At 41.0% G+C, this 12,013-nt stretch overlaps 1 protein-coding gene across 10 annotated transcripts in view; it reads right to left on the bottom strand.

Annotated features, from left to right (window-relative positions):
• Window positions 1–12,013, bottom strand: part of bmpr1ba (bone morphogenetic protein receptor, type IBa) — a 602,440-nt gene that overhangs the window by 166,884 nt on the left and 423,543 nt on the right. For 9 of the 10 annotated variants that reach the window (XM_063046872.1, XM_063046868.1, XM_063046873.1 and 6 more), the window contains one exon: window positions 7,748–7,934. In XM_063046872.1, the coding sequence (XP_062902942.1) occupies window positions 7,748–7,820 (73 nt within the window). In that variant the 5' untranslated portion in view covers window positions 7,821–7,934. Of the gene's footprint in view, window positions 1–7,747; window positions 8,152–12,013 lie in introns of those variants that run through there. The other variant, XM_063046866.1, reaches the window with a different exon arrangement.

Raw genomic sequence — 12,013 nt, 5'->3', positions numbered from 1 at the left:
GGGAGAGTTTGGCAGGAGTTTAACTCCAAAATTTCACCCTGAATACCTGCATATCTAACTCAAGTCACCAGCTGCTCTCCCAAGTGGACGTAAGTGATTCTTCAGCAACTATAAGGAAGGAAAAGCAGGATTGTTCTGCTCAAAGTCCTGGACACTCATTATCCTTCAATCAACATTCCAATGATGGATACATAAAGTTCTAGGCACAAAAGATATCAAGGGATTTGGTGAGAGAATAGGAATGTGAAATTGAGTTAGACGGTAGTATTGAATGGTGGAGCAACCTCAAAGAGATGAATGGTTTTTTTGCGGCACAAGAGTCTGCAGATGCTGAAATCTGGAGCAAAAATAAATTGCTGCAGGAGATAGTGGGTCTGGCAGTATCTACGGACGGAAATGGACAGGGGTTTTGACATGAAATGTTGACTGTCCGTTTCCCTCGATAGGTACTGCCTGACCCAGAATTACTCCAGCAGTTTGTGTGTTGCTTCTGATTCTTTTTTCTGTATTTCTGCATTTCTATAAACTAATTGGGTTTTTATTTTGTGCCTCTGCAGTTGTGTAGAAGTTGGCTGCTCAACTTCTGTCGCTATATCCGTGATTGCAAAAGAATTTCACTGATCATAAGGACCTGGGAAGCCTTGAAGGACAAGTCTTTCTCTTTTTTTTTAAATTGAAATGGCCCACTTAATGAGCCATTTTGGAAATATTGGATAAAAATAATATCCAATCCAGATGAAAATAATTCCTTATGAAAATTATCAAATCTGGAAACAGGCTGGACTGCTGCTCGATATACAGGTCCTGGACATTTTCCAGAAATGTATGAATGTCCAATAAAATCCAGAGAAGATTATTTCAACATTTAATTATCTGTGAATTTTTTCAAATGAGGAAATCTCAACAGCTGATGGAAGGACATTAATTGACAGCTTGAATACACTGGGTTGAAATGAACTGTATTGGACACCAACCTAATGGGTCACCTGCATCTGACTAGTTCAGTCCATACCTGTCGAAGGTAATTTCTCTTCATTTCATGAAATGTTAACGGTTAACCTACCTTTAATTTTGCTCACCGGAATTTAGTCGGCCACACTATTAAATATTAGCCAGAACACAAATGTCTGAATCTGTACACAAAGCAACATTTTATCTCATTGGATTGTGCATTGTGTTAAATTAAACATTTATTTGATATTTGAGATGCTCGTATTTCAATTCACTGATTAAAAAGCATGTAAGCAAATTGTAAGATGATGTCTTCCAGAGTGTAGATTATATTAACTTTGAAATAGTCACCAACAGGAGGATACACTAGCCAAGAAGCATCCTGAACATTAGTAAAATATTGATCATGTTAAGCAGGTAGTAAGTAATTACTGGTGAGAGCTGCACCTCACCGGGTACCACTCCTGCCTCAGTGTCAGATTCAGGTTGTAGAGGTTAAGTTAACAGGCAAGCAGACAGAGTTCTGAACCACCGATCCACAAACATGAGTTCAAATTAAAATTTAAAAATTTTTCCCCCACAAAGGCTCGGTTCACCAACAGTAACTACAATACCACCACACTGTCACAAAAAAAACAATCAAGTAGGAATAAACAATAAATACTGATGGTTGTGTCCGTGATGGAGCGGGAAATACCAATATTCACCACCCACATTAGCATTTACCTCTTGCTTCATTTATTTGCATCCCATATCATCCCTCATACTATCAGCCTATTTAATTAGCCAGTCACCCCAATTCTACCCTGTTACAATCATGTCAGTCATACCTCCCATGTCATTTTTTTTTGCCTTTGCTCAAAACCCAGCAAGAAGAGGGAATTTCCTTTGCTTTGTCACTCTCTGGGTTATCCCTGCTTTGCTGGGTATTGACAACAGGGACTGAATATTTTCTCAATTACGCTACACCAGTGCATGGTGGTATAGTGATCAGTAATCAGGATTCAATTCCCGCTGCACTCTGTAAGCAGTTTGAATGTTCTCCCCGTGGTCGCGTGGGTTTCCTCCACATGCTCCAGTTTACTCCTACATTTCACAAATGTGTGGTTAGGATTAGCGAGCTGTGGGCCTGCCACTTCGGTGCCAAAAGTCCGGCGACACTTGCGGGCAGACTCAGACTCCAGTACATCATCGGACTGTGTTGGTCATTGACACAGATGGTCTATTTCACTGTATGTTTTGATGTACATGTGACAAATAAAGCTAATCTTTATTGTCTACTGTTCGTTCAGACCCCTCAAGAAATTCTAGCATGAATTTGGGTACAGGTTTCTGGAGAGTCGCTGGAACCTACACAATTAAGTGGTCTGCTGGGTTATTTTATAGGGCAGTTACGAGTCAAACATATGGAGTGGGTCTGGAGTCACAAAAAGGGCAATGCAGATAAAGACAGCAGATTTCCTGAATGACATTAGTGAACCAGATGGCTTTCTTTTTACAATATCAGCATTACTAAGACTAGATGTTTTCAGCAAATTCAAGATTATTAACTGAATTTAAATTCCACAGCTGCCCTGTGTAATTTCCCAGTTTCCCTTTAATATCATTACATCAATACATTTACAAGGATGTCTCGTAGAAGAGTTAAAAGTAGCGTTACTCCATTCACTGCTTAGCAGGTGCAAGGCCACGTACAGATAGAAGACAAATTGCACCAGTTCTGGCACTGAACAAAACTTTAACTTCAAATCTTTCAATGAAACAATCTTGGTAAAAACTACAACCATTGACCTTACTTCAACAACCTGCAAATACGTCATCGAAAATTCCCAGTGCAGTTTTTGAGAGAGTTTTGCCACCATGCTAACTACCCGAGGTTGAAGGTTAAGTACCAGTTACAAACCAATCATCTCTCATCCAGTTCCATGTTTAAAATATTTTCAGCAGTACTTGTGCTTTTCAGGCTGATGTCTCTAAGAATTCCTCAGCTGGGAGACACAGATTTTTTACAATTAAAACTATTAATGAGTGTGTGGTAAAACAGTGGAAAAAGATACACATTTCTTTTATAGCTTTCTGTACAGCTAACAAGGTACAGTATATTTAAATCATGAAGGTTGCTCTAACGTGAGAAACTAGTTTAAGGATAGCAAGCTCCCACAAACATTATAGTAGACACAATAATACAGCCTGGGTTATACAATTACAAACAGGCCCTTCGGCCCACTGTATCTGTGCTAGCTATGATGCAAATCTAACCAATCCTATCTGGAGCACAAGACACTGCAGATGCTTGAATCTGAAGCAACACACGTTTTGGGTTGACACTCTACAATCAGACCAAGTCCAGATGATGGATCTCAACTCAACACGTCAACTATCCATTTCCCTCTGCAGATGCTGTGGAGTTCCTTCAGCGCTATGTTGCTAACTTATCCTATCTGCCCACACGTGGTTCATATCCCTTCATTCATTGCCTATTCATCTGCCTATCTAAATGTTACTATATCTGTTTCTACCACCAATGTAGCAATGTCTGGATAATCTGTAAATACTGCACAGAATGCAGAAAGTTTCCACTAATCAAAATTCTACCGGGCTGTTGTTTTACATTCCGCTGAGAACGAATATCACCTGTAAATGAATGAACCTACAACCGTGCAACACTCCTGCAGTGTTGCACTGGATCATCTGCCTCCCTTTTAATGTCAAACTGCAACTTTCTGATCATGAGGCAAGTGTTCTCCCATCAAAAGAGACCATTCATCTAAACATGCAGCCATTTTAACGTGATGACAGCAAACAGCACAGGAAAGTAACAATACACTACAACCGTGCTTGAAAGACATTCCAACAGACATCATTGCAGATTTCCCAGCGGGGAGATGTTTACATTTTTCCTGCTTCCTTGCTTTCAGTTTGCAGTAACTCTGAGATACAATGCAATCCTCTTTACACCAGATAATGCCAATCTCTACACTTTCAATGAAAATCCTAGACTAAATACTCACAAAAATTAAGAACCAGCCCTTTTTTTAAAAAGTAAAAAAAAATTCTCAGCAGTGTCTCAAAACAATCATCAGCTTTTGTTAAAATGAATACAGATATTCAGAGGGTAGCTCATCCATCAATGTAACCTCTGCCTGTCCCTGTAAGAGGACAACTTCAACAAGGTCACAAGAAGAATGTAGACATGTTATCCCCTCTACATTTGCAAAAGGCACAGTTCAGAATCCTTAAACTAAACATTTGAATTAAAACTTAGGCTCAACATAGACAAACCCAAACCATTTTTAATTTTTTAACTTTAAACTCACTAAAAATTAGATGTCTGATAACTGAAAGACAGCAGGTGTGGTATCTGTGTTCAAGAAAAGCAGCAGGGATAATCCAGGTAATTATAGGCCAGTTAGTATAACATCGGTGGTAGGGAAATTATTGGAAAGATTTATGAGGGACAAAAATCTATATTTGGAAAAACAGTTATGATTGCGGATAATCAGCGTGGATTTGTTGGTGGGAGATCATGCCTGACTATTTTAATTGAGTTCTTTGGAGTAATTTCTAAATATATTGATTAGGGCAATGTGGTTGATATGACTTACAGGAGTAAACAAACTTCAGTAAAGCCTTTGATAATGCTATACAAAATTATGAGAGGCTGGTCCAAAAGGTTACAGCCCTTGGGATTCAAGACAGGTTGACAAATTGGATCCAAAACTGGCTGGTAACAAGAAGCAGAAGGTGAGATGGTAGAGGGTTACTTTTGTGATTAGAGGCATGTGACCAGTGGTGTTGGGACCCTTGTTTTTTGCTGCATACATTAATGACGTAGATGTGCATGTACCTGTAAGTGGTATGAATGGTAAGCATGAAGATGGTACAAGAGTTGGTGGTGGTGGTGTTCATACTGAGGGGGAATGTTTTCAGATGCACCGTTCCCTAGCACTGATGTTAAACTAACTACTGATCCGCTGGTAAAATGGTGAGGAAATAGAAAGAATTTTATTCTGATAAATATGAGGTGAAGCATTTTGGGGGTCAAATAATTAACCATGAATGGTACAGCCCTAGAGAGCAGTGAAGAACCGACAGACCCTGGTTTACATGTCCAAAGGTCCCTGAAGGTGTCAGCACAGGTAGATACAGAGGTTAAGTATGTCTACCTTCATTAGTCAAGGTACAGATCATAAGAGCAAGGACAAATTTATAAAACAATGGTTTGGTTGCAGTAGGAGTACTGTGTGCATTTCTAGTCACTCTACTATGGGAAGGATTGCTTGCACTCAAGAGAGTGAAGATGTGATTTACAAAGATGTTGCAAGAGGTGAAGTGTTTCACTTGTGAGGAGTGAGTGTGTTTGTGTTCCTTGAGCAGATGAGACCAGAAGGGGGATGGACATGTGGACAAGAATCTCTTTCCTCCTCAATACTCTCTAGGGCTGTACCATTCATGGTTAATCTCCTACCCTTATTTGACCCCCAAAATGCTTCACCTCATACTTATCAGGATTAAATTCCATCTGCTATTTCCTCACCAGTTTACCAATGGGTCAGTAGCTGTAAAGGTCCCTCCGCTGGGAAATCCAAAATCACACTTTCGTATCCTCTTCCATAATATTGCCTAGCTTATTTCATTTTCTCTCTTTTTTTTTTTTAAGTTGCCTTCTGTTAAAGGCTTCCCAAACCTCTATCTTCCCACTAATTGTTGCTATATTATATGCCCTGTCTTTTACTTTTACACTGTCTTTGACTTCCCTTGTCAACTATGGTTAACTCCTTCTCCCTTTAGAATACGACTTCATCTTTGGGATGCACCTTCTGGATGCTCCCAGTTACTCCAGCCATTGCAGTTCTGCCATCCTCGCTGTTAGTGTTCCCTACCAATCAACTTTGGCCAGCTCTTCCCTCATGTCTCTTGAATTACTTTTACTCAACTGTTATACTGATATATCCAATTTTAGCTTCTCCTTCTCAAACTGCAGGGTGAACTCTATCGTATTATGATCACTGTCTCCTATGGGTTCCTTTACCTTAAGTTCCCTAATCAAATCTGGGTCATTAGATATACCCAATCCAGAACTGCTATTCCTTTAGTGGGCTCAACCATAAACTGCTCCAAAAAGCCATCTCGTAGATGCTCTAAAAATGCCATCAAGCCATCTTGTAGTCACTCTAAATATTCCCTCTACTGAGATCCAAATTGACTTTCCCAAGCTACCTGCATATTGAAGTCCCCCACGACTATTGCAACATTGCCCTTTTTACATGCCTTTTCTATCTCCCATTGTAGAGATCTAGAAGACAAGAAGTCTAGAAGACAAAGATTAAAATGATGATTGAGAAGTTTGAAAGGGACTTGAGGAAGAATTTCTTGAAATCTGGAACCTATTAAATGAGGGGCGTTGAGGCAGGTACTCTCACAGCATTTAAGAATTATCTGGACAAACACTTGAATCACCTCAAAATAGTATGCTGATAACTGTGATTAGTATGGGTGGGTACTAGCTAATCAGCATAGATACTGTGGGCCAAAAGGCTTCTTTTGATCCTCTAAAATTCCACAACTCTAACATTTATCTGAACAAGAGGAGGGAGAAGAGGAGTATTAGAAGTTCTCTTGTGTGCAGCTGTGGTTACCCGGAATAGACAACAGGACACAAAACAACTCGTGTCAGTTGTGAAGGAGGCACCGCAGTGAAACATTCTACTGCTCCTGATACAACTGCCCAACAGAATCTCGCTTAAATGTAACACTGTTATTTTACATCTACAAAGTAAAATCACACCAATTTGCTCCTTCATTGTGTGGGATTAAAGCTTAATTGTTTTGTCAAGCATGGGCTATATTATTCAAGTGGTTGCAATCACCTTGCATACCATATACACCCATATATACAATCTAATCACATAGTTTGCTCTGGAATATACAAGCAGCATTGAATTCAGCAAAATTCAGAGGCCAAAGTACAGCTACACTCTCCTACTGTTCACAGCCTACCATCCCACTTGCCACTTGCACTGAAAGTGAATGCGATATAATCACAGCCTGTGGTACATCATTCAGCGAGACTCGCTATTATGAAATGTGATCTATTGTGCTGCAACGTATACGCTACAATATCTAAGAAAAGATATTATTCTCTTCCAACTGGCAGAAGTCACTATCAGACAGAAACACATCACAAGCCAATACAATCAGCATTTTATAAGACACTGGAATCAGCCCCTAATGGTTAATTTACTGCATCTGGGTAATGTAGTATTTCGTCTGTGTCAACTTCCCAACACATTCTACTTTACACAGGGGTGCTATGACCAGACAGACTTAACACTGAAGGTTTTTTTCAGACTATCTGAATTACTGTACATTCCATCTGACTATAACCATGTATGGTGTACTATTATGTTATTAAATGAAAATCAGAAATTGCAATCAGCACCAGGTCAAACTGAAGATCACTTACAGGATTCCTTCTGGACTCACTTTGGAGGAACAGTAAGTACAAGAAAGCCAAACAGCAGTGACAAAGCATAACTTAACTGAGCTAAAGACTTCCTTGTAAACAGCTAGGAAGCTCCCTCAGTCAGAGCATATTCTCTGAATCTGAATGGACTAAAGAGCAAAACAGTAAGACACAACCCACTGGCCCAACACAAAAATGGTCATTATTATTATAGGTCACATTTATCAGGACTGCCACAATTTTTGAACACACAATGTTAAATCTTCAGCAAACTGACAGAAATTACATCTGACCAAGTCCAGTAGCTTGCAGACTAGACTGCACACTTACCTCTGTCGTGTAGAGAGAGCAGCACAAATAGGGACACAGGAACCTGCCAACGTGGATCTGCAAGCCAAACCATCACCTTGGTACGTGGGTGCCCTCTGGAGTGTCGCCTGCTTCCTGTCTTTAGCTTTGATGAAGGGCTGGAGCACTGATCAGTTAAACCGCCGCTGTGCGGAACTCTGTCAGAAGCCTGAGGAGATGGAAGTAAGGAAGAGAAGATTGTTAGAAATTGGCTGTTGGAAGATTGGACCCCAGTAGACAGGTCAAGGTGAGGTCTTCGGAGAGGACAGTTAGTTTCAGATACAGGAGTGTATGGACTACATAGCGGTACAGATAGCGTGCACTCTAGATGAACATATCCTAATGGCATTTTTTAACTCAAACACAAACCAATTAACTGTTGCAACCAGCAAAAGGCTCCAAAAGCAAAGTACTGAAAACTAGCAAATTCCTCCAATCCTGCCCATGTCTGCTAAAGGGATCCAGGACAGCAAGGAGGCAGTACAAACTCCCACTGAAAAAGTCAATCACTGCCACAACTAAACAGGTCCTGGTCTCTGATTAGTCCATACAAAATGCAGAGCACGTTTTCTCTTGGCTTGGAAAATGCTTCCAAGTTGATGTGCAGACACAATAAAATGAAAAAAAAGGATCAGGAGAAAGGGAAGAGAGGAGAGAGAGAGGGAGAAGGAGCATGAGTGAGAGTGAGCCGGGGTGGTTGGAGGCGTAGAGACAGGGAGACAGTGCAGTGAGATTAAAGCAGAGGTAAGAGAGGGGAGAATTTCAGAAGAGGAAATACTAATGCAGATAAATAAACTACAGGAAGAAAGACAGTGTTAAAAAAAGGGGGGTGCAAGAAAATTTAGAGCAGAATAGTGGAGATGAACAGAGGTCAGGGAGAGGGAGAGAGACAGAGAGAAAAAAATAAAAGGACAGAACGAATAAGACAGGGAGAAGGTGCAGAGTAAAAGAGACTGACTGAAGCCAAAAATAGTAGAAAAAAATAGTGAGGCAGCAAAGGGAAAAACTGGGAAAATGAAGCAGAAACGTGAGGACATGGAAGGAGTGAGAGAAGAGAGAGAAGGATGGAAAGCATTTGGGAAGGAGAGAGGGGGAAGAACAGAGAGAAGTTGTATGACTTGCCTGCAGCAGCCGCACAAATGATGTGCTTTCTCACTTGTGCTGGCGGCTGGGGCTGGACTGTCACTGCTGATTTGCTTTCAGGCACGGATTACATGTGATAAGGTCTGACCTTATTTAAGTATTCACACATTAAGGCCCCTCATAGTGAGCAGCTGAAGACAAAAAGCCCCTCAGATGTTCAGGCCATCAATCAGCCTCACAGTGTGTTGCCTGCCAAACCTTGCCACTAAACTCGGGGCCAGTTCAGTGAGGGGGGTAGTGGTTAGTGGGTGGGGGAGGGCGTGGAAAGAGAACGAGAGAAAGGGGGCGGCTCTCAGTCTGAGGGGCACTTTAATAAAGTCTAAAAAAGCTGGTCACAGACCCTCGAAGCTCATTGTCTTCCATCTCTTTTCAAAATCTCGCTGCTAAAACAGTCCATCTGTGAGGTTCTGCTGACCAATCACAAACCATAGAAGTTAACTCGTTAATCTTTAAATTTCTGCACCTGTGACCACTATGGGACTAGTTTTTGTTGCTCTTCTTATAAATGAAAATAAACTTGAAGTAACTGCTTGCCTGTAATCCTGTTAAACCCTGTCCTTGTTGTTGTTTGTAATCCCACACCAGCACCCCCAGCCCACAGTCCATGTCCCCTGGTTTCATGTCTCTATTCTTCACCAGAACACCAGCAGATTTTGGCTGCCTGTTTAAACAATTCCAAATCACAAAAGAAAGTTAAAACAAACACGGTTAAGCAGAGAGAAGCAAACTGCGGCAATGAGTGACAAGGTGCCGAGAGGGCACAGAGCAGCTGAAAGTGTAAGTCTTAAACAAATGAGAGAGAGAGAGAGAGAGAGAAAGAAAGAAAGAAGTGGAGGGGGGGGTGAGAGAGAGAGAAAGATAGAAAGTCAGAGAGAGAAAGAGTGTAAACAAGAGGTTAGAGACAGACAGGGAAAGAAGAAAGGGGAGAGATGAGGGAAGAGGGAGGGAGTGAGTGAGAGAGAAAGGGGATGAAAAAGAGCAAGGGAGAGAGCTGGAGTGTGTGGAAAGAAGGTAATGTTGGTTTATTTACACACGTATGTGATGTGTGCGGGAAGATTTAATTTCTTTGTGTGTGCATGTGTTGATTTGTGTGTGTGCACCTATGTTTGTATGTTAGTTTTCGTAAGAGCCCTTATATACATGTAAAAGGAGAATGCAACATCAAATAGTGTAGGTTTATATGTCCGTACTTGTGAGTTCAAGTGTGTGTGTGTGTGTGTGTGTGTGTGTGTGTGTGTGTGTATACGCGCGCACACACACATTTCATTCAGAACAAGCCTCTCCTGGAATAATGTTCCTATTACTTTCTCAACTGCAATCTTGAGGCAAATTGTGCCAACACACAGTGGGAGGGAATGAGAGGAGAGCAGAAACAGGATGGAATGGGAAATGGAACGGAGGGAAGGAGGGGGCAAGGAGAAGGAGCAAGACAGAAGGCGGGATGAAGGAGGGAGGGAAATGTGGAAAGGAAGGGAGTGAGCAAAATAAGAAGGAAGTGAGTGAAAGAGAAGGGGAAACAGGTTGAGGGTGTGGGAGGAAAGGAGAGAGAAAAGGTGCAAGAAAAGGAGGGAGAGAAAAATAAAGGAAAACAAGTTTGTTCTTGCTGAACAAACAATGCCAGCAAGCCTTGACCTTCTTGCTGTGGTGTTTGTGCATCTGTAACTCAGTGTCTGTTCAAGCATTTAACTCAGAACGCTCACTCTTAATCTTTCACACAGCCTGACACTGCCAGGAGACCACAACGTTGCACAAATATTTCAAAAAGACTGTACAATAGAATGCAATGAAGATGAGACTTTCCAGCAGCTATCCCCAAACAAAGGTGAAAAAGATGCATGAAATAGAAGCCAATTTGCCCCTCAAGTGTGTTCAGGCACTGAGAACAAATGCAGCCCATCCTGTCTGTGTGTGTGTGTCTCTCTCTCATGCAAATCCCAAATCCTCTCATTCCCTAAGTGTCCAAAACTCCACTATTCTCAGTCTTAAATTTGCTTGGTGACCGGACAATCAATATCTGATGGAGAGAATTCTAAAGATTCATAAGTTTCCATATAACTTAGAAGGCAACTAACCAAAGTAAATAGCATTAGTGTGGATAGGTACTTGATTGTCAACATGGACATGGGTTGACCAAAAGTCCTGTTTCTGCACTGTATGATTCTGTGACTGGTCTATAAAGATAGACCGGTACAGGAAAATGTCTCCTCCAGTGTTTCTTACCAGTGAGTCACAAACTAGGGGCACAAAAGCAAATAGATGAATCCATCATTTAGGACTCAGATGAGGAGAAATATCTTCATGGGGAAGATTGCAGAGTTTTAGAATTCTCTACTTGTGGTGAGTGCTCAGTCATTGAGTCTAGTCAAGAATAGGATCCATAGATTGTTAATTTAAGAAAAAATCTTATAAGAAGGGTGTGGTGGCTTTGGGAAGGGTGCAGAAGAAGTTTACCAAGATGCTGCCTGAATTATAAGGCATGCACTATTAGGAGAGGTGGAGAGGTTGTACAAATAGGGGGTGAATGTCTTCTATTTCATGTATTCTTTTCAGCTCTGTTTGAAGGGTTGTATTCTCTGGAGCCGTGGAGGCTGAGGAGAGATCTGATAGGTAGAAACTTATATGATTATGAGAGGTATAGACAGAGTAGACAGCCAGCATCTTTTTCCCAGGGTTGAAAAGTCTACTACCAGAGGACGGATTTAAGGTGAGAGAGGTTAGGTCCAAGGATGAATGGAGCATATTTTTTTATATACACAGAGTGGTGGATACCTGGAATACTCTTAGACAGGTACATGAACATGCAGAGAATGGAGAGGTATGTACTTGTGTGGGCAGAAGGGACTAGTTTAATTAGCTTAATTAGATCATGGGCCAAATGCCTGTTCCTGTGCTGTACACTCTATGTTCTCTGAATTACAGTATACAGTCTAAGTAGTAGACTGATGTAATCTGAGAAAACAAGCTCCATGACTTTATATCTTCTACCACTCTTGTACTTTTAATGGAAATAGCCAATGTAAACTTGACAAATTGTAATTCCGGCTGTTGACTAGTAATAGATTTAGAGCTAAACAGCACAGAAACCAGCCTTTCAGTCCAATTGAT

This window comes from Mobula hypostoma, chromosome 4 (assembly GCF_963921235.1).
Source record: "Mobula hypostoma chromosome 4, sMobHyp1.1, whole genome shotgun sequence".
Classification (NCBI taxonomy): Eukaryota; Metazoa; Chordata; class Chondrichthyes; order Myliobatiformes; family Myliobatidae; genus Mobula; species Mobula hypostoma.
Note: the sequence above shows the minus strand (reverse complement) of the source record. Positions and strands in the feature narration are given on the sequence as shown.